Source organism: Staurois parvus, unplaced genomic scaffold (genome assembly GCF_062004578.1).
Source record: "Staurois parvus isolate SC_StPar_1 unplaced genomic scaffold, SC_StPar_1.0 ptg000594l, whole genome shotgun sequence".
Taxonomy (NCBI): domain Eukaryota; kingdom Metazoa; phylum Chordata; class Amphibia; order Anura; family Ranidae; genus Staurois; species Staurois parvus.
In genome coordinates this window covers 2,054,006-2,078,548 of record NW_028318390.1, presented here as the reverse complement: position 1 = coordinate 2,078,548, position 24,543 = coordinate 2,054,006, and the positions used below count along the sequence as shown (strand labels likewise).

The 24,543-nt window shown below is 38.6% G+C and overlaps 1 protein-coding gene across 1 annotated transcript in view; it reads right to left on the bottom strand.

Annotated features, from left to right (window-relative positions):
• The window catches only part of SLC6A2 (solute carrier family 6 member 2), a 769,042-nt gene that overhangs the window by 638,256 nt on the left and 106,243 nt on the right, over nucleotides 1-24,543 (bottom strand). The window contains exon 4 of the mRNA XM_089692558.1: nucleotides 969-1,200. Within this exon, the coding sequence (XP_089548684.1) occupies nucleotides 969-1,200 (232 nt within the window). The remainder of the gene's footprint in view (nucleotides 1-968; nucleotides 1,201-24,543) is intronic.

The window sequence follows — 24,543 nt, the reverse complement described above, 5'->3', positions numbered from 1 at the left end:
TTTAACATTGTATGTCAGGTTAAGTACCTGTCATATAGGTAGTATGTTTTCAGGTCAACATTCTAAAATGTATTTATACCATGGCAGAACATTACCCTTTCACGTAATAAAAAAAGTAAACAGTACAAACATATGAGGCTACTAAGGCTTTAAGAATTGCAGGTGCACCTTATGCTGTCATATTTTGTTAGGAACATTTGCATTAGTTACATTTGCAGTATTGCACATCATCCACATGGATGAATTTCAACCACCCATCTAAAATTTGATTATATAAAAAAAAATGCATGTCTTAGAATTCCCAACATACCACCACAAATTTTTCAAGAATTAAGGAAATGAAGTGCCATTGAAGAGCAATCCAGCCTTAAACTTCTCTCTGAACTCCCGCCTTCTTACACTTTCATAGCTTCTGTCAATTCACTTTACATAGATTCTCATAGAAACAAAATAAAGGAACACACTGTTGTTTTCAAGGCCCTCCCATTCACACATACCCTTGCAATAAGTTGTCTAATGACCTAAACACTGATGGCCCCTGAGCTGTTGCAGTTCTCACTTAGGTGCATGACCATAAACCATTAAAATACTTGAAACAGGAACAGAAATACATTATTAACTTAACATGATACCTTATACATTGCATATCATGAAAAATAATGAAAAAACCTAGTACTATCTCCTTTAACACAGTATTTAATTTACTGTTTTACTACACAAAGCACACATGTTTTCCATGTCACATTGTATTCAGTGAGATGTAAAACTTCAACACTTTATGCATACAGTACTGTATGTCTGTGTATCTTTTTTATTGAAAGTTAGACTGCCATCTGTTCATACCAGCTTTGGAATGGTGACATGATATTTAGTAAAGTTGATCACCTAAAATTTTATTATCTTGAAATTTGCACTAAATTGCAAAAAGGGATAAGCAGAATAAATGTATCTCTTTAAAGAAAACTTACTCATAAAACTGTGCAGCTGGGGTTAATTTGTACTTTGAGTATTTTGTTCCATTTCCAAAGAGAGAAGCATTGAAAAGATTTGTGCAAGTTGGAGTGTTCCACGCATTCCCACATGTAGTCCAAGGAAGCTCAGAGGTGAAGGAAGATGCCAGATAGTATAACGACCATGCAATGATGACATTGTAGTAGAAGCCCACATAGAGTGCTATTAATATCACAGTGTAGCCAACACCTGGAGAATAACGTAAGACATGTAAGGCAAAACTGTACATTTCATACAGCAATGTGCCTAATAATACGGATCAAAATAACTATACACATTTTGCTTAAGTATGTCCTGTGCATAAAGGTATCATGCAGATGAAATACTTCCTTTTTCCACTTTCTCTTCATCCCTTATATACAGTCAGGTCCATAAATATTGGGACATCGACACAATTCTAACATTTTTGGCTCTATACACCACCACAATGGATTTGAAATGAAACAAACAAGATGTGCTTTAACTGCAGACTGTCAGCTTTAATTTGAGGGTATTTACATCCAAATCAGGTGAACGGTGTAGGAACTACAACAGTTTGCATATGTGCCTCCCACTTGTTAAGGGACCAAAAGTAATGGGACAATTGGCTTCTCAGCTGTTCCATGGCCAGGTGTGTGTTATTCCCTCATTATCCCAATTACAATGAGCAGATAAAAGGTCCAGAGTTCATTTCAAGTGTGCTATTTGCATTTGGAATCTGTTGCTGTCAACTCTCAAGATGAGATCCAAAGAGCTGTCACTATCAGTGAAGCAAGCCATCATTAGGCTGAAAAAACAAAACAAACCCATCAGAGAGATAGCAAAAACATTAGGCGTGGCCAAAACAACTGTTTGGAACATTCTTAAAAAGAAGGAACGCACCGGTGAGCTCAGCAACACCAAAAGACCCGGAAGACCACGGAAAACAACTGTGGTGGATGACCGAAGAATTCTTTCCCTGGTGAAGAAAACACCCTTCACAACAGTTGGCCAGATCAAGAACACTCTCCAGGAGGTAGGTGTATGTGTGTCAAAGTCAACAATCAAGAGAAGACTTCACCAGAGTGAATACAGAGGGTTCATCACAAGATGTAAACCATTGCTGAGCCTCACAAACAGGAAGGCCAGATTAGAGTTTGCCAAACGACATCTAAAAAAGCCTTCACAGTTCTGGAACAACATCCTATGGACAGATGAGACCAAGATCAACTTGTACCAGAATGATGGGAAGAGAAGAGTATGGAGAAGGAAAGGAACTGCTCATGATCCTAAGCATGCCACCTCATCAGTGAAGCATGGTGGTGGTAGTGTCATGGCTTGGGCATGTATGGCTGCCAATGGAACTAGTTCTCTTGTATTTATTGACGATGTGACTGCTGACAAAGCAGCAGGATGAATTCTGAAGTGTTTCGGGCAATATTATCTGCTCATATTCAGCCAAATGCTTCAGAACTCATTGGACGCCGCTTCACAGTGCAGATGGACAATGACCCAAAGCATACTGCAAAAGCAACCAAAGAGTTTTTTAAGGGAAAGAAGTGGAATGTTATGCAATGGCCAAGTCAAGTACCTGACCTGAATCCGATTGAGCATGCATTTCACTTGCTGAAGACAAAACTGAAGGGAAAATGCCCCAAGAACAAGCAGGAACTGAAGATAGTTGCAATAGAGGCCTGGCAGAGCATCACCAGGGATGAAACCAAACGTCTGGTGATGTCTATGCGTTCCAGACTTCAGGCTGTAATTGACTGCAAAGAATTTGCAACCACATATTAAAAAGTGAAAGTTTGATTTATGATTATTATTCTGTCCCATTACTTTTGGTCCCTTAACAAGTGGGAGGCACATATGCAAACTGTTGTAATTCCTACACCGTTCACCTGATTTGGATGTAAATACCCTCAAATTAAAGCCGACAGTCTGCAGTTAAAGCACATCTTGTTTCATTTCAAATCCATTATGGTGGTGTATAGAGCCAAAATTGTTAGAATTGTGTCGATGTCCCAATATTTATGGACCTGACTGTACGTGTCCTATTACCCAGTTCTCTTTTATATGCAACAACATATATATTACCTTGTGGTGTGATACCTTTTTTGTACATTTCTTTCTTGTTTCCTGTCACAGAGTGTCTATTTACACATTATGCTGAAATGCAGGCACTGGCCTCTTCAACTCCATTTTCCACAACCCCCTGGGTTCTTGGATGGGCCCAGGGAGTGTAAGTTCCTTAGCCTTCCTCCCTAAGCAGGTCAGAGAGGCCACACTTGAGGCAGAGGTAGCTGGGCAAATGAAGTGCAGCCAGTTGCCCTCCACTGTCTGAACCAGCATGTGGACAGCCATACAGGAGCCTAATAGTACACAGCTTTTCCAGAAGACCCAGCTATTGTAGAGAACCCCTCCCAGATTCCTACTACTCAAGATCCAGTGGGGGTGATCTTTTATCCTTGGGTCTTTGATAACTCCAGCTGTTCACCTGTGTTACCAGAGCACCCTGAAATTTATTGTCAGAAAAACTGTTTATTAGAATAATTCCAAATCGCTATGCTCTGAACTATTTTACTGAAGTAGAGATTCTCTGCTTGACTATTTGTTGTTACAGTCTTATGGAAACTATGCTATAAAGGTACATGTCATTCTGCTAGAGTCACAGAGACTTTGCTGTGAAGAGTCCATGTTTGTGCAGCTTTCATATGTTTGTGCAGCTTTCTTTGTTCTGCAGTCTATACATGTTTTTTTCCTTCCTGAACTTTTTTTTTTTTCTGCATTATTGCATCTAACTTTGCATGTTTAGTAAACTGCAAGCTTACAGAATTACCTATTCTGTAGTAGTCTTAATTATACTGTCTCATGGGTTACACAAGTCCAACTGGGGTTTGTGCAGGTAGGAAGAGTCCACACAGCAGCTTTGATTTCAAATAGGCTGCACTCACTACAATCAATACATTTGCTCCACAAAATATATAGTAAACTTTGTACTCACAAATCAGAATAGCCTTGAACTCTCCCCAGGGATCAGAAAACATATTAACCTAAACAATATACACTAGACAGTGCAGCTACATTTCATTGCTGAGCCACAGGTCTATGTGTTGCAGAAAATGTTAAATCCTATAATGCTAGAACATATCTGGTGACCTTGCTATTATTGGGTTTCACTAAGTCACTTTGGGGTAGCATGGCCAGTTTGAACTGGCTGCTCAACACATAACATCAAAGGGTATCATGTGCCTTCACAATGGCACACTCACTCACTCTTCCACAATCATTTTTTTATGACAATTAAGCTCTGTTATTTGATACTGGCTGCCTCATCCCATGCACATATATACAGTATATAGGATGACTTTTAAATACCAATAAATCTATAAACTGAAATAAATTCAACAATTTTATTTTACATACAAACAACATTAAAAGCAGGTTTTGCCGTTCAATATCTTGCTGTTTCTCCTTTTTTAAAACATTTTAAAACAATATATTTAATCAGCAAGAAAACATGTGTACTGATATGCAGAACTTACTTTTAAAGTGTATTTGAACTTTTGCAGCCAAATTAGGATAACACCTATGTTATATTTTTTAAATGTTCTCATTAATATAGCATAATTTAGAAAAAAAAAACTGCAGCTCAAGTTTTTTTAGATGTTCTGTTCTTGAAAATCCTACTAGTTCTTTTTATTTATGAGGGGGATGGGAGGTCGTGTTTCCCATAAATAATCCAGTCTGTGCTGTGCAGGTAGATCTTTATTATCAATTGCAAAATAGATTTTAACACTGTCTGTCCTGACAAGGGGTTAAGGGTTTGGAAGCAAGTCCTCTTGCATTGTTAGTGAAAGGAGACTCAGTCTGTACTTAAAGTGGAATTACGCTGCATCTGAGCACCAAAAACCAAAAATGCTATTCATTTTTAATATTCAGAGCAAATACACCCATCCACCCATGTCTTCATGTTTTATTTTGCTGAGAAATCACTGTGAAAAACACCCTCTAGCATTTCTGGCCTTGGCCATTTTGAGGAAGGGCAGATGATTAATGTAGCATTTACTTTCTGGAATCCCCCTGCCCTTAGCTCAGGCATGCAGGTAGGGGTGTGTGCTTAGCTGTGAAAACCCTTCCTCCCCTCCTGAAGACTCCTGGGATATATGACATAATTTGCCTAGGCCTGGAAACAAGGAAGAAATGTAAAAAAAAGTTTAAAACAAGTAAATATAATATACTTTCCTATCTATTTACTAATGCTAGCAGCATAAGGAGTAAAAAAAGTCAATGTTGATTGAGAGTGAAGTTCTGCTTTAAGACACACTCTCTCTGACATTGTTAAAAATCCTTGAATGTAGACATGTGGCCATGTGACAATATTAGAAAAAATGTGTTGGCTATGCTGTGTGAATGGGAACACATAGCAAACACACATTAGAGTGGGGTTTCCCAAATTTGACTGCAAAGTGGAAATTCACTTCAAGGTATAACTATATAACCCTTATGAAGCAAAGCAATTTTTACATTTAAATGTACATTTTCCATAGGCTACTGGCCTATTGATTTGGCAATAATTTTGTATTTACCGTAATTATTATAACAAAGCAATACATACATAATTGTTTAGTATTATCTTGCAAAAAATATATTCTCTATGCAATCTATAGACAAAAAAAAATAAAAAAAAAGTTTTTTTTTCACCTGTGACCAGTGTTAATTGTAAAGCAATTATATAAAAAGTGCACAATTTATTCTCTGATTTGTCCTATTTATAAGGCCATTAAAATTATGTTTCCACAACAAAGTATGGCAAATTTATTTACAAATGAAGGAAATTGTACAGCGCAGGACACAAGCAAAAGATTCATACCTAGGTTATAGGCTTCAGGTGACTGAACACTGGCCACTTTTGTGGATATATGCCCAGGTGCCTCCTCTATAACCCTACCCCACTACATGAGTCTTCCGTTTTGCACTAGTGTACTAAGGTGCTGGGCCTTTTCTGATTTAAGCTAAGAGTGATGGAGTAATGCACAACTTTCTAATGCCACAAACAGAAGTAGTGCATCCAGATTGGAGCAGCCTTGGTAGACTTGGGAGCTGTGCCTGGACCCCATGCTGTGGGGACAGCATGTAATGTTGCTTCAGACATTGGATCACTCATGGGCACTCAACTTGGCACTTAGTGCAATGCGTGTAATAAGCAGCAGGTTGCTATCAGGTCTAGATCCATCCCTGTGGAAAGCAGTCCCTGAAGACTCCTTTGAAGGTATGCCCACTGTGAAAGGCAAAGCTTGGACTTCATTAACAGTCCAGTATCATGGACAAGTAAGACAGGGTCACTTTGTGTGCGTCTTACCATTACAATTGCAAACTGCAGCAATATTTGAACTGTATTCACTATAAAGTAAACTTTTCAAATTTGTCTCACCACTCAGAGTTTTTTGTCTCAGGTAGATGACCAGGTGTTACTGTACATCACACCATAGGTCACAGTTTTTACCACCACTTCATCTAAAGACCTTATACAGGATACCCAGGTTGTTGCATTCTCCTTCTGGACACACTTACCCTACATTTCACATTCTACTTGATGGGTATGCCAATACCCTTACACATAGCTATGGCACAGACGATCATCATACCTTCTGCTCTCAGATGCATAAGAGCTAGATAAGGAGCATGACATTGATCTTCCCAGTGAATGGCTGTGTGAGGGGGGGGGGGGGTAGGTCAGCACAAGCCTGATCACTGGATTAGCTTCCAGCACAGCCAGAAAACTGCTGTACTCTCCTGTCTAGTGTGGTCAGCTTTTAATAGGAAAGTAGAGGAACTGGTAGGAAGATCAGGTATTTCACACAAAGGAAGCAATACAAAGAGTACTGGATAGTTTTTCATACAAGTACATGGTACAGCAGGCACATGACAGGAGTATGAAATGTTGGGTTCACATATTCTTTAATAGAGCCATCTTTGCCCATGCCTCAAAAAACAGAACATCTCTTCTCCTACTACCATTTCTTTACCTTAGTAGGATCCTGACATGGATGCCTTTGATAAGGCAAACACAGAGGAGAATGGTGAGAATATTGTGGCAGTATTGTATTGGAGGAAGCAGTGGAATATTTTTCTCCCCAAGAATGCTTCTATATTGAAGAGGGAGCTTCACACTTCATTTGGGAGAAGATGTTAGAAGAAGATTTCCAATTCAAAGTGCATTGCATAACTACACATATTGCACCCATTGCATAACTACACATATTGTGGGAATACTTTTTTCTGTATCGTATGGGACATTGGGAATTGGTGAAAACAGAAGACAAGTAGGCATTGTTAAGTTCACTGGCTGTTCTGCTACTTTAGTTCAAAGGTTAATAACCTTGTGCCAAATATTTGATAATCTCTTACAACTGCAGAAAAATGGGCCAGAAAACCTGGAGAGAAGCAACCAGGAAAGCAAGTGTATGTACCCCACAGTCCACTTTCCACTAGTTCATTTGAGGCAATGTATCTAGGGGCAGTCAACCAGATATTTAGTTATATAAAATAGCAATTAATCCCTTTCCGGTGGGAGTATTGTTACATATTTGTTCATAGATATTAGGGGGAGAGAACAGGGATTGTGAATAAGGTGATGTATAAAAATTTCTAATTGGAAAGTAAAGTGAAATCTCTTGAGAGGGAATATTCTTAAGTTGTTGGTAGACAAAAGAAATGAAGGCCACTTTATCCTAAAATTCTGAGAAGGTTGTTAAACCATTGGTCTTTCACCAATGAAAGTGACCAGGAAGGGGAAATGCAGCTATAAAAGCAGCATCTCAACAAGAAGAATTGCCAAAGGAAGACTGCTGACACCAGGCTATATTTTCTACTTATACAGAGACCAAAGTCTAACCGATTTAGCTACCAGGATACTAAGAGTGGCTTATTTGGAGTTTGACATGGACCAAAGTAGACCAGAAAGGTAATAAAGTTGTATAGAGCCCACTTCAAATTTAATTCAAGGTTGCCATCTCAATCTTAAACAAATACTGTATCTTACTGTACATTTTGAAGATGTTCCTTCTTTCAAAACTATGCAGGAAGAAAGTTTCAGATGCTCTTAAAGGTTCTCTTTTCTCTTGCAGGTCAGGCCCTGCAACCAACTCTCACTGCAATATCAGTATGCCAAGCAACATCCAACTGAACTAGGACAATAACTAACCAACATGATCCTGTTTCCAGCACCTTGCCTTATCACAGAAATTACAGCAACTACCTTCCACTCTTTTATGTAGATACCCTAGAAAATGCCATGAGACAGATTTCCAAAATGGCCCTAATCTCTTTTCACATGCACAGATTCTTGTGGCTAACATCTTGGACAGCTGAGGCTGCATTTAAAAAATACCTCACATGTATGGTATTTCAAGGAGGATGACTATTTGGGGAAGATGCCACAGGAGGGAAGGTTTTACTTCCACAGTGGAAGATCCCAAAACCTCCCTCTACCTTCTCAAAAAGCTGAGCACCTAAATGCTTACCTAGACATCAAGTTCAGAACCTAAGTTCAGCTCTTCCTTTAGGCACAAGTCGTGGGCCACAAAGCCTGGAAATTTCAACAAAGCCTCTTCTCAATGAAGGAGCACCTTCATGCCTAAGGGGGGGGGGGGTGTACTTTTTGTCTCTGCCAGGGTCACAGGCCTCCTAAACCTTTGGTTTTAAGAGGTGTGAAATAGATTGTGAATTTACCCCCTCACTGCTTTCTTCTCTCAACTCAACCAAAGACTGCCAAGGAATAGTCAGAATTACAGAATGTCCTGAACCATCTTTTTTCCCAGAGAGTATTTGTGCCAGTACATCCACAAGACATGTTCAAAGTATTCTATTCAATCCTGTTTTTGGTACTAATTCCCAGTGGGGGTATTGGTCCTATTCTGGACTTAAAATCCCAAAATAAATGTCTTCAAATTCCAAAATTTCATATGCAAGCCAGTAATTGCCTCTGAGACAAAAGGAACAAATGGCATGTGTAGACATCCAAGATGCCTATCTACATGTTCCCATTTACAGGCGTACCTCGGTTTATGAATTTAATGCGTTCTCCGGGATTTATCGTATTCATAACCGAAACGCAGTTTCCCATAGGAATGCATTGAAAACCAATTAACCTGTTCTGGAGGTCAGAAAAAAGTAAAAAAAAGTCTTATTTGTTCAAGACTCTTTATTAAGTGCACTTTAAAGGCAAGGGGCAGGCACTATAAACCTCTCAGGCGCAATGCATCCTGGGGAAACTTACTTTGTATTGCGAAAAAAATTAGTAAACAGAGGCATTATTTTCTAAGGATTTTCATTCGTAACCGAAAATTACTTTAACCGAGGCGTTCGTAAACTGAGGTACGCCTGTATTTACTTCTTTAGTGTTGATTAATTGATTAACAGCAGTATAAAACCAAAGTGGTTTGGCTATGTAGACAACCTTTACTGAGGAACTCACATCTAGCTGTCAGCAAATGTCCACAAGGCAATGCAGATGCTCCTGAAATTGGCTGGGTAATCAATTTTAAAATATGCTCTCCACTCTTCTCTTCACCTGGAATACCTGAGACTGGTCCTGGTCATCCCTTTAATTTGCTATGAGTAAACCAGAGTAATCATGATGAAGCAGTCATAACACTGCCACATTGTAATTCTTGTTGACAAATTCAAACAGAAATTTTAACTTTGCTAGTAAATTCGGCTAAGGAGCTGTGAGAGAGGAGGAGGACACCCTCCATACACCCACACACCCTACATATTTAGATAAAGTTTTTCAGGGAGTGCATTGTTAACTGGCTAACCCCTTCCCACCAGATTTAGGTCAGCCCTGTAAGAGATCCAAACACTGGAGATGTTTCATGAACTTCCTGATCATCTGAATTCTTTAATTGGCTGTCACAGTGATCATGTGATTGGGAGCCAAACCTACCAGCTCCCCATTATCACAGTGTAACTGTGGACTGTCAGTGATACTCATCACTGACAGTCCACACATGAGGGCACATGCGTAAAAAGACAGTGACTGGCCATACACATATATGTGGAAGCACGGAATAAGGCCCACTTCTGTGCTGCTGAATTTATACATACGGTTCCAGAAAGGGAATTAAGATCCATAAAAAAACAAGATTAGAAACGTGCCAGGAATTCCCCCCAAAAATCAGAATCTCCAAAAATAGCCTATATGTAAGGCCATCATTAGGCTTAGATGTTTGCAATATTGCAATGTACTACCAGGCAGCACAGAAATCTTAGCTCAGTAAGTACCATATAAAATCTTGATAAGGCTAGAGGCAGTAATTTATGATCCTCTGGTAAACAATATTACTATGGCACCACCAAAGACAGAACTACGTTCAGTCATCAAATAACTGCTTATTATTTTTGGAAGAGTGTTAAATATTTAGGAGGGCTATATATGCAATCGCCCAGTTAATTTCCCAACAAACCTTTTTATACTCCAGGTCTTGAATCAACTGGACCATTTTAAAAAATAAATCACACTGTCGCTTATAAGAGTCTATAAACATTCCACTAATTATGTAATAAAACAATTTCAGTCACTGAAAGATCAATATAGAACTCTTCCAGTACTTACAGCTTAGGCAATAAATAACATATCATACACAGTTCCAAGCTCAAGACAATCTTACCCCATTTGATAAAAAAAATGCCTGAAATATCCACATGGACTGGGTGTGATTTCATCATTTTAGATATCAATCACAAACACTCCTTCTAACACCACACCTAAATATGTATAGGAGTAGCAAGCAGACCTTGAACTGACAACAGAGGGGAAGACAGGCTCCAAATATGAGAACAACAAAAAAAGCTCTAGAATGTGTGTGGTGTTGAAACAATTACAAGTTGTTAATGCAGTGTTAGTTGGTGCCCACTTTTATCCAGACTACCCCTCTACATGTTTCTGAGGCTATAAAGACCCTTTACCTCATTTAGTAGACATGCCTGTTAGGGAAACATCTTTGTGTAAAAAGTCTGTCAAATGCTCTGAACACTATTAAACCACAATGGCACACATGTGAAGCATTACTCAATGCTTCAACTTTAAAAAAAAAAAGTTTATGTAAGAAAATCTGTAGGATTTCAAACTCATTACCCATATTTCCACAAAAACAAAACAAACATTCACTAAAACATGGTATATTGGAGGTTTATACCACATTTAACTCAAAATCAATTTACCTTCTCCAAAGCGTGCTGATTAATTTTGCCCCCATTTAAACCCCTATACCCTTATGTCTTCCTACCTTTCTCTTTTGACCCTTGTTTCACATTGAGTTATACAAGCCTGCAATAAGCAGCATCCAAAATGGCAGTTTTGTGCACTAAGTACCAGTTATTACAAATACGTATTAGCCTACAAAAGTACTGACCAATAAACTTTGAATAGTCAAAATGAACATGACACCTTATAAAAATACCTGGAATGATTGTACAATGTTGCCTGATGTGTGCTCATGACAATATGCAGTGTAGACTTGCTTGTATAATTATCAAATATTTACTTTTTTTCCAGAGACACAGAGCATCTGCACTGCTGCTTATTTTAGGCCTGTTTCACACAGGCGTTCCATTTTTTTCATCAGCTCAGTCACATTTTTTCCAAGCAAAAACAGATCAGTTTACGTCCGTTTTCATCAGTTTACAGCAGTTGTTTCAGATAGAATGGATGGAAAGACTTTATGTTTGCTAAACCCTTTTTATTACATTACTACTGCTAGATCAAGGGATCTAGCAGTAGTAATTTAATAAAAAAAGTATTATTAGATAGCATCAGTATTCAAACGTTTGTACTACCATTGGGAAAAAGGAAGTACCACATGAAAATGGATTTTATTCTCTACTGTTCAATTTCTGTTACTCATTGGCCTGTTGCCGACATGTTATTTTATTGTTCACCAATACTAGGAACAATCATGCTACTGGGCTGAGGGATGATTTAATGGGTGTCCTTAGTCCCAATTTTTCACCTCTGCCTCTATCCCAGCCACTGGGACCTTGCAGAATTGCAACTCTGTATATAGGAAGGATGAGGAATTTGGGATTTGACACCCAGTCCTTTCCTTGTTATAAAAGTATATCTACAGTATACTCTCAGAACCACTAAAATGCTTCTTACACACAAACTATGTGAGTGATGACATGGAACATTATGGGTCTGCGATGGCCTCAAAAACATTCTTGAGTACTTATACATCTAAAACAGTTGAAAGTAGATGTTGTATTGTTACAGGAATCTTATCTTACCCAAATGGATTTTTGTCTAATTCAATAGTCCTGGATGGGACAGGTGCTGGGGGCACCCACTGTTGCCCACAAGGACAGTGTAGTGTCTCTAATCCACAAAATTAAGACTGCCTTGTTGTATGACAATCCTATGGTGACCTCAAATACATTTTTTAGTGATTGCGTGCTGCCTCTACCAGTGTCCCGTGTAAAAATAGAACATATACTATGCTGCTACAATCATTAATAATGTGTGTTCATCACATACAAATAATAAAACAAAAAATTGTGTTGCACTGCTGAAAATTCATTTAGCATGTGTTGCCATATCTATAAATGTGACATCATCCAAATTCATACCAATCTAGCAAAAACAAAAATAGTCCAACAAGTGTCTGTAGTCTCTTATAAACGCAAAACAAACAATTCCATAAACTCTTTTCCATTCTAACATGAATAATCAAAGTATCCTCCTGCTGGTGAGTGAGCCCACTATCCCAGTGCTGTAGCCCTTTCATATATTAATGTGCATCGCCACAAACATAATTCTGGGTGGACCCTCACATTCATACAGTGACCTAGGTTATAATAGGTCAAAAAGTACATCTTCCTTCCTTTGGGTGTTATGCAGAGTGCTCTCACTGGTCCCCTCTCGCTTCCACTGTTTATTAGGAGTATCTGTATCCTTAAAAATTCACTGTACCACTGTGTATACTCTGTAGGGTGAACTCACAGCCACATGAAAGCCACCATAGTGTAGTATTTATTTATTACAGGTACTTTACACAGTGCTTTACATATATATTGTACATTCGCATCAGTCCCTAACCCTCAGGGGACGTACAATCTAAGGTCCCCAACTTACATTCATACATACACATACTAGGGCCAATTTAGACAGGATCTAATTAACCTTCCAGGATGTCTTTGGAGTGTCGGAGGACACCGGAGTACCCAGAGGAAACCCATGCAAGCACAGGAAGAACATGCAAACTCCAGGCAGGTGGTGCATATTTAAAACCACAATTGCTTTTAATAAAATTACACTCACATTTTAGATAGAAGTATTCACATAGTAAGAACAACAGATACTTCTGGTATCCCGACTCTGATGTCCTATGGACATTGAAGGCCAATGGGCCTTTACTTTGCAAGTAAACAATATATTATATAGGATCTAGAAGAATTAATCTAGATAATATTTTTCAGGGTTCAGTGGGAACACCATTAAAAGAAGATTTCTCTCAAGTGTTTAAATCCTTATCCTTTGCTTTAGAAAAACAGCATGGTGGGATATTTGCACCATTGAGAGATATTTAAAGGAAGGGATTATCAGTAAAGATTGAGATGGGAAGTGGCACCCCAGTACGGTTTAAGAGATAAAAAGTGAGAGGGTGAGTGGTTGAAGTTCTTTAATAGAGTGGGATGTGAACTTCAGTTACTCATTATCAAAAGAAAGAAGAGAAAGATGGACATTTTGGATAATAAAATTAGAGATTTGCATAAAAACCTATTAATGATTGAGAAAATTGATAGAGAGACCCAAAAAAAGAAGGTTAAAAAGTGTAATAGGGATTTAATGGATTTTACTAATCAGAAAAAATATATATGGCAAAATGATATTACATCAACCTATAATGATCAAACAAATATTGCTCCATCTACCCCCAAAGGGACCAATGATAATTCTAATCCTTCTAATGTTAATGCCATTAAAATTAAAGGGAATTCAATACATAACCCAATTGATATGAGGGATAGAGATAACCCTCAAGTTTTTAAACCCTCCCACTTTTTGAGAAAACTGGATGGTGGACGCCCTCTTAATAATTACAACTTCAATGAGTCTTTTTCACCAAAATGGCGAAATATGGGGCCCATGGGTAGGCCACCTCATCCAATTCAAAACCATTATCAGATCCCCAATTATAATAGATTTCAAGCTTTTGATGATTATAGAGAGGAATTACATGATACCTCATATCACCCAGTATCTTCTAATGGAGGAAGGGGTGGACAAAGAGGAAGAGAATACAGTAGGGGACGTTTTACTCTGTTTTTTCAAGGGGGACGAGGAAGGGGTTATTATACAGAACAAGAGAGTATAGAGCAGGGAGGAGGGTCCAACGCAAAAAACAGAGAATGGAGTAAAAGATGCAGGCATTTATAATCTTAGCAGTACAATATTGACACATAAAGAGAATAATATTTTAAATTTAGGTTTGAAATTAGGTGCTCCTAAAAAATCCATTAATAAATTCAATGTTTATACAGACGTACATAAATATATACGACAATTAAACTTGAAAAAATATTTTCTTAATAATCTGAAAATTCATAATAATAAACAAACCCAAGAGGGTATTTGTTTAGATAGTGGTCTCCATAATAAATCCACATTTAATCCTCCAAATGCAGCTAATCAATCTATAGATGTATTCAAAAATTTGATTATTAGAGATTTGGAATGTATTAATCCAAATAAACATATCAATGCACCATATATCATGGAGGGGGATAAAAAATCTAGAGAAAAGGAAATACATTATAATTAGACATGTGGATAAGGGGGGGGGTGTAGTTATTTTAGATAAAGTGCTCTACATGCAACAGTTGAGAACTATGTTGAACGATGATAAAGTATATAAACATTTATTGAAAGTGAAAGTGAAAGTTCCTACACATAGATATGGGGATGAACTCAAATTACTAATAAAGTGGGTTATCAGAATCATAAGAGAGAAAGAAAGTATTTGGTACCTAGTTGTTGCAGAATACCTGTGATACACACTCTTCCTAAGATGTATAAGGATATAACCTGTCCTCCAACCAGGCCCACAGTCAATGGCATAGGGTCTGTGTCAGCAAGATTAGGGGAATATTTGGATTTATTTTTGCAAACCAGTGTTGTACAAACCAAGGCATACCTAAAGGATACTAAAGATTTATTAAACTTATTACAATGTGTTCAATGTGACATAAACCAACAGATTTAAATGGTAACAGATGATGTATCATCACTGTATGATGTCATGATGATGCTATGTTGGCCCTTAATTGGGTTCTCAGCCAAAGGGAGGATCTCCCTCATATTCAAAAAGTCTTTTTGGGGAAAGCCTTGGATTTTTGTTTAAAACACAATTATTTTTGGTTTGATAATAGGTATTATAAACAGCTGAGTGGCGTGGCTATGGGAGGCAAATTCGCGTCCACCTTAGCGAATATATTCATGGCAGAATGGGAGGACAGGTTTGTTTTTTATAAACACAGGACTGAATTGATCTTCTATAAAAGATTTATTGATGACCTGTTCATCTGGAAAGGATCAGATGTAGAATTACATCAATTTATGATACATCTAAATAATAATAATAATAATAATCATCATATTAAATTAGAATATCAATTCATCTCTGAATCTATTAATTTTTTAGGTGTTACTATTATGAGAAGGGGTAATGGATTTGCCACAAAGGTTTATTTTAAACCTACTGATAGGAATAGTTATCTTTCTATTAGGAGTGGACATCACCCTACCTGGTAAAAAATATACCCAGAGGTCAATATATGAGAATTAGGAGGAATTGTTCAGATGAAAGTGATTATACTTCACAGGTAAAGATTATTTCTGATAGATTTCAACAGAAGGGATACCCCCTTGACTTTTTAAATCAGGTGGAGAGGGATGTCCCTGAGATACCCAGAGAATAATGTCTGATAGATAAACAAAAGGTAGATACCAATCAACATCAATGGAGTTTCTTGTCTGATTTTCATTGTCAGTGAAAGGATGTAGAACATATTTTTAAGAATATTTTGCCAATAAAACCTAAATTCATTTATAGGAGAGCCCCAAATTTTGTGGAAAAAATTGTTCAGAAAATAATAGATGCCCCCAGTATTACATCTATGTTCCCTCATAATAAGGGGTTTAAAACATGTGGTAAATGTTGGGCGTGCCATACTGTTAAAAATAATAAAACATTGACAACTACTTTTACTGTTGCAAATGTGGAGCATGAATTTACTATATCTGAATTTCTTACTTGTGACACCACCCATGTAGTATATTAATTACAATGTTCATGTAATTTAATTTATGTTGGGAGAACTAAAAGACCATTAAAAACATGAGTAGCGAAACATATGAAAAATATTAAAATAGGATTTAAAGACCACAGTGTTTCAGAACATTTTTCTAAATATCATCATAAGAATCCTTCCCTATTAAAATTTTGGGGAATCGATTCAGTACCCCCTAAATGGCGAGGGTCAAATAAAGTTAGAGATTTGTCTAGACGTGAAACCAAATGGATCTTTCTTCTTAAATCATTAATACCACATGGATTAAATGTTGTATTAGATTTAAACTGCTTCATTAGTGATTTTTGAGATTATGGTATGCAGTGTATCCTGCAATACAAAATATTGTACTGTGTTATTATTATTAATATTATTTTAGTTTATTTTTATTTTTAATTTAAAATTTAATATTTTACTTTTATTATTTATTTTTTATGATTAAAATTTGTTTCGTGGTTAAAGTTTAGGATTATAATACAGTGTTCCCTCGCCACTTCGCGCTTCATGTTTTGCGGCTTCAGTGCTTCGCGGGTCAGCAGCCACATTGTGGAAAGGAGCGTTGTTTCATGTTGATGCGCGAGAGAGAAGGATCCCTGCATGTTAACCAAAGAGATGAGTTGACTCAGAGTACTGTACTGTACATACCACGGGCTTTCATAAAGGCGCGTGATTGGTTTCCAGTGTGACATCGACCAATAAGAGTACGAGTGGATTTATCCCTGTGAGTTGATTGTCTGCGCATCATTGCAGCCTCACCTAGCATCTTCTCTTGTTGTATCTCGCCAGTCTTGTCCATGATGTTGACTGTCTCGCATACATTCCTGGGGGCAAATACTACTTTGCGGTTTTTCAGCTTTCGCGGAAGGTTCTGGTCCCCATTAACAGCGAAAAACGAGGGATCACTGTATATGGTTGTATAATACATTTGTAAAAGTCCAAATTTGTATGTTATTATGGCATACTTATATTTTATGAATGATATATTTATTGTGGATTTGATAAACAGATTATTTACCTTCAAATTGGTTAAATTTGTATTGTATAAGTCTATATGCCCTTAAATATCCGCCAGGTCATGGGCAGAATTTCCGCTGCAACATAGTTAACCAATCAGCAACACTGTTTGTCTGATAAGCACACTATATAAGCGTGGAGCTGTCATCACTTAGCCACTCCCTATGAATAAGTCCGGATGTGACGAAACGCGTCAGTTTGGTTGAGCGAAAACCAGAAGTGACGATCTTTGGAACTGGAAGTGACGCGCATTGTTTGAGAGCGAGGATCGGCAGGGGTGAGAGCGTTGTGCGGTCTTCCCTCTCTGACATTACCTTCACTGCATTTAAAGAGATATATCTTTGGGCTTGTCTTGAATAGTGTTCTTGTGAGTTTCTTTGAGCAGAGATTAAAAGGTTTTAAAGGATACTACACTATGTTGGGTCTCTATTTCCTCTCTTTCGTTTGATATGGAGAATCACTTCCAAGAATTATAGGTCTAGAGTGTTGGAGCCATTCCGGGGAAATTATTGTGGAAAGTCTGATACTGAGGCTATTGATTTGAAGTGTTGGAATCACTCTGGAAGGAGTCGATGCACATAAGCGATTATCCTAATCTGGAGAAATATATGTTTATACAAAAGCGCATTTTGCCAACCATGAGAGTGGGAGGCAAATAAAGCTGGTGAGTGCACACCTAAAGGGGAGCACAGCACAAGTTTGGAGATTTTTTACAGTCACGTGGTGATTTCATTTTGAATAATTCAACTCACACAGTGGATTTAATGAGGACTTTTTTGATGGACTCTTTGTTTATTTATTTTTTATTATATAATGTTTTATTATACAATTTATTTTTCATGATTTACAGAGCGCTGCATATATTTTGGGAGTTTCAAAATATTATTTTGGTCACAAGTAAAGAACATGGTTCTATTATTCCTTACTGCCTACACATTATTAACAAACCCTTTTGTGAGGACATTTTGCATCTTGTATTGCAGGAATGAACCCAGAACGCTAGCATTTTGTGAGCAGATTTGAATGGAAAGTCCCATGGAGGATACATCATCCCCTGAAAGCTCTACCACTCAGTTGCCAACTGTCCATAATGCACACCTAAGAGCTTTAATCTGGAAAAGTGATCTTACTGATGCCTAGAGGCATCTGCAACCCCTTTGAATGGGACTGGAAAAACTTGTCCTGAAAATTAAACTGTTAGTACAAATATAAAAATGATCATGGACAGGACTCCAATACAACTACCATTACCTTCAATATAAATGTAAAATATAATGATAGGATAAATAGTTTGTTCACCAAGGCCAGAAGGCTTGCAAGCAAAATGGGAAAGCTAGAAGCTTTGGTGCACTAAAATAAAACTAGAATCATGGCTTCATTCTTCACATGATTTGACTGTTAATATCCCTGGCTAGACTCTCCTTTTTAAATCAAGAAAAACAGAAAATGTAGCAGTGCTCTATAAGTGAGTGGAAAATATCATCCTGGCTTGTGCTGAAGCATTATGGTTGGAGTCAAAGCCAAAATTAGGGGGGGGGGGGGGGGGTGGACCGGGGTTTACATGCCACGGGTGTCTCATTGAGCATGGTTTGGCTGTGGGGGAGTAGAGCCGCACAATCTGTGAGCTCTGCCTTGCTCTGCTGCTTTCTACATACCGGTTTCTCCTCAGATTTCATGAACAAATACAGGAAACAGTGTAGATGAACAGGAGCACCTGTGGAACACCACTGGATCTCTTTTTCTCCCCGCACATCACCACCACAACACAAGCAAACCATCCTACAGGCACACAACCCCCCCCTCTACATTCAGTTCATAATACATAAAAACTAAAGAATGAGGCTGCTGTGATCACTGAAATACAGAATATAGGTTTTATTAAAAGGATTAATACATTTTATATGCTATAATTCAATGGTCACAGCAGCCTCATTCTTTAGATTTTCTGTATTATGAATTGAATATTGAGAGGGCTGAGGGGGCTCTGGGTAACATGTAGTTGGGTAACATATTACTATTTACTAGGAGCTCCTACCTCTTTTACTCCGGATCTCTGACCTCTGAATCTTGCCTGACTTACTACTGACCTGGGGAACTCTGCCTAACTTACTTCTGACCTCTGAACCCCATGTCACTTACTACTGAACCCCTGTACTATTTTAACCATGGCTAATATTCACAATAAAAACCCCACCCAATTTTTCAAAACTGCGCTTCACGTGCCACACTGTCTTTCTTTTGCTCAGGAGGGCGCAACTTATGATCTTGCACACAGGCCCCATTACTTTCTGTGCCACTCTTACCACCTATTTTGCTGCAGGATAGAATGCTACACATTTCAGTGCAGTGCTCTGCCTCCCAGTGCTCTGCTTAGGTAATTCTTGGTGTATGTTACATATCCCAGTTTCCCATCATAATAAGAGGTAGAGACTCAACTGCTTATATAACTGAAAAGGGAAGGCTGGGAACCATACCCTTAAACTGAATGGTGTGGTGGCACTGCTCGAACAATAAAAGTATGAGAATTTTTTAAAATAAAGAATATGTCCACCCAAAATGTGATTCTGATATGTGTCTGCTGTACTATGTACTTGTATGAAAATGTGTCATCTTCTTTCTGTATGGCTTCCTTTGTGTGAAATCCTTGGTGTTCCTGCAAGTTCTTTAGTTTTCCTGCTAAAAACTGACAACACCAGGCATGAGAGCACAGGTTGGTCAGTTTTCTAGCTGTTCTGTGACATCAGCCTGCTCTTCTCCAATGATCAAACTTGTGCTCACAACCCCCTTCCTGTACAGCCATTCACTGGGAAGTTCAGTGTGTTCCTGTTTCTCCTCGCTAGCTATTAAAAATCTCTTCACAGCTGAGAACAGAGGGTATGTGAAAAAATGGGGTAAAGGGTATTTAAAATGTTTTTATATACTGTATACACACAAATGTTTTGCCATTCAATTCTCTTTTAAATTGAATGGATTGTTTTACAAGGTGAAGGTTCACATACACTCATCGGCCACTTTATTGGGTATACCTGTTCAATTGCTTGGTAACACAAACTGCTAATCAGCCAATCACATGGCAGCATCTCAGTGCATTTAGGCATCTAGACGTGGTGAAGACGACTTGGTGAAGTCCAAACCAAGCATCATAATGGGGAAGAAAGGGGATTTAAGTGACATGGCATGGTTGTTGGTGTCAGGCGGGCTGGTTTGAGTATTTTAAAAACTGCTGATCTACTGGGATTTTCATGCACAACCATCTCTAGGACTTACAGAGAATGGTCCGAAAAATATCCAAAATATCCAATGAGCTGCAGTTGTGTGGACGAAAATGCTTTATTAATGTCAGAGGTCAGAGGAGAATGGGCAGACTAGTTCAAGATGATAGAAAAGCAACAGTAATTCAAATAACCACTCATTGCAACCAAGGTATGCAGAATACTATCTCTGAATGCACATCACATTGAACCTTGAAGCAGATGGGCTACAGCAGCAGAAGACCACACTGGGTGCCACTCCTGTCAGCTAAGAACAGGAAACAGGCTACAATTAGCACAGGCTTACCAAAATTGGACAACAAAAGATTGGAAAAATGTTGTCTGGTCTAATGAGTCTTGATTTCCTTAGAGATGGTTGTGCCTGAAAATCCCAGTAGATCAGCAGTTTTTGAAATACTTTGACCAGCTTGTTTGGCACCAACATCCATGCCACGATCAAAGTCACTTAAATCTTTTCTTTCAATTTGTTTTTATTGAAGCTCAAGCATAAACAAAATATTACATACAGTCAGGTCCATAAATATTGGGACATTGACACAATTCTAACATTTTTGGCTCTATACACCACCACAATGGATTTGAAATGAAAGGAACAAGATGTGCTTTAACTGCAGACTGTCAGCTTTAATTTGAGGGTATTTACATCCAAATCAGGTGAACAGTGTAGGAATTGCAACAGTTTGCATATGTGCCTCCCACTTGTTAAGGGACCAAAAGTAATGGGACAATTGGCTTCTCAGCTGTTCCATGGCCAGGAGTGTGTTATTCCCTCATTATCCCAATTACAATGAGCAGATAAAAGGTCCAGAGTTCATTTCAAGTGTGCTATTTGCATTTGGAATCTGTTGCTGTCAACTCTCAAGATGAGATCCAAAGAGCTGTCACTATCAGTGAAGCAAGCCATCATTAGGCTGAAAAAAACAAGATGTAAACCATTGGTGAGCCTCAAAAACAGGAAGGCCAGATTAGAGTTTACCAAACGACATCTAAAAAAGCCTTCACAGTTCTGGAACAACATCCTATGGACAGATGAGACCAAGATCAACTTGTACCAGAGTGATGGGACGAGAAGAGTATGGAGAAGGAAAGGAACTGCTCATGATCCTAAGCATACCACCTCATCAGTGAAGCATGGTGGTGGTATTGTCATGGCGTGGGCATGTATGGCTGCCAATGGAACTGGTTCTCTTGTATTTATTGATGATGTGACTGCTGACAAAAGCAGCAGGATGAATTCTGAAGTGTTTCGGGCAATATTATCTGCTCATATTCAGCCAAATGCTTCAGAACTCATTGGACGCCGCTTCACAGTGCAGATGGACAATGACCCAAAGCATACTGCAAAAGCAACCAAAGAGTTTTTTAAGGGAAACACGTGGAATGTTATGCAGTGGCCAAGTCAATCACCTGACCTGAATCCGATTGAGCATGCATTTCACTTGCTGAAGACAAAACTGAAGGGAAAATGCCCCAAGAACAAGCAGGAACTGAAGACAGTTGCAGTAGAGGCCTGGCAGAGCATCACCAGGGATGAAACCCAGTGTCTGGCGATGTCTATGCGTTCCAGACTTCAGGCTGTAATTGACTGCAAAGGATTTGCAATCAAGTATTAAAAAGTGAAAGTTTGATTTATGATTATTATTCTGTCCCATTACTTTTGGTCCCTTAACAAGTGGGAGGCACATATGCAAACTGTTGTAATTCCTACACCGTTCACCTGATTTGGATGTAAATACCCTCAAATTAAAGCTGACAGTCTGCAGTTAAAGCACATCTTGTTTGGTTCATTTCAAATCCATTGTGGTGGTGTATAGAGCCAAAAATGTTAGAATTGTGTCCATGTCCCAATATTTATGGACCTGACTGTATTATTTCAAAATTCCTGTGGTAGTCACATCATACAAGTCACAATATAGAGGTTTGCTTATACTATGATCTTACTATGATAAGGTATGCTAAAATTAGTATATCCTCTAAATGGCAATTGTATGGCTATACTTAATGGTATGACCTTGTTTTACACTGTTAACCACGCCCCAAAGGGGATGGAAAAGAAAGAAACATTTTTAAATTAACATAACTTACAGCCTACAAACTAACACATACAAAGAATAAAATATCTATCGCAAGATTTAAAAGAGCCAGGTCTAGGGATGGAGAAATTAGCAATCCTGTTATTTGAGGAATTAAAGAGAACACCCGTTTACAGAAGCTTCTAAATTCCCAAAGCATATGAAATAGATTGCCCACATCACTACATTGTCCCAAACAATAGAGGGAAGAATCAGAGAAGATTCTAGATAGTTTGAAAGGGATAAGATAACTTCTATGTTAAGTTTTCAAAAAATTATCCCAATGGTTGATGCACGAGGAATGTTTAAAGGTGAGAGCTAAAGCTCTTTTCCATTCTGAGGGGTCATATGTTTTGTGGAGGTCTTTTTCCCAGGAAAACATGAGATGTTTTAACAAATTTTTCAGTAAATTGAAGGTGAGCATAAAACCTAGAAATTCCCCCCTTCTTATTCTGTCTTTCCTGTAATGCTTTCCATACTGCACTATTTATTTCTACCTCAATGAGATAATGTTTAGATAGTTGGTGTCATATTTGTATTCGGGCAAAGGGGCCAGAGTCTGGTGCCTCCAAAGGGAGGTCGTTGATATGCTTTATTCCTTGTTTTGTCCAGGGTAGTACATGCAAAGATGGAATTAAATATTCCAATACATATAAAGGTGTATTTACATATCAGGTACGTGACAGCATAATCCGGCCATAATGACAGAGGCTCAGAGAGGTGTCTCCCCGATAGAGACTCTGTGCCAGCAGGTTGCTGTCCACACGCAAGAGGTGAAGAACCTACAAGAAGGCTATTTCCAATTAGAAGGTTGCCTGCAAAATCTTGCCACTCCTTCAGCTCCTGCTGACCAAAACCCACCCAGGGCACCCTCTGCATCCTCCGCTTCTGTTCAAGAAAGACCTGCAGTCACTCCCACAGTAATGCTACCTCCAGCAGAGCCAAGAGTACCAGTCCCAGAATGCTTTTCTGGAGATCGTCGAAAGTTCTGTTATATTTGGAACTTCAACCCAGAACTTTTTCTTTAGAGTCTGTGAAGGTGGGGTTCATCATCTCGCTACTTACTGATGAACCTCAGTCCTGGGCACATCACCTCCTGGAGCAAAAGAGCTCAGTTCTGAACTCTGTTACTACCTTTTTCGACTCCATGTCCCAACTATATGACGATCCCCAAAGCATTGCCACAGCAGAAGCTGCCTTTCACTCCCTCCAACAAGGTCACTGACCCGTGGAAGATTATACGGTTGAATTCCGTAAATGGTCAGCAGACAAAGTCTGGAATAAAGTCACCCTCAGATACTAGTATCGGCTTGGTCTCTCTGAAGAACTCAAAGACGAATTAGCCAGAGTAAGGCTCCTACCTCCCTTGAAGGCCTCATCCAGTTAGCCATCCAGCTAGACCGTCGCCTGAGGAACAGCGATCGTAAAGATCTAATTCCTACCATCCATCCTGGATGCTACCCAAGGTGCCTTCCTTCTCTGCTCTTCTGCCCACTGTGCCACCTGCTCCTGTTGGCAAAACCGAACCTATGCAGATTGGCCTAGTTCACTCCTCCTTGTGGACTTACCTCCCTCTGAGGGATTCACCACCATCCTGGTGGTAGTGGATAGACTGTCCAAAATGGCTCACTTCCTGCCCATGGTGAGTACTCCTTCCACTACTGAAACTGCCCAAACATTTATTAAGGAGATAGTAAGACTACACAGGATACTCAACAATATAGTTTCTGATAGGGGGGTACAATTTAAGTCCAAATTTTGGAGATCTTTGTGAAAAACCCTAAATATCGAAGTATGTACAGTTGTGGCCAAAATTATTCAACCCCCACTGAAATTGAGTGTTTTGGCCAGTTTGACATTGC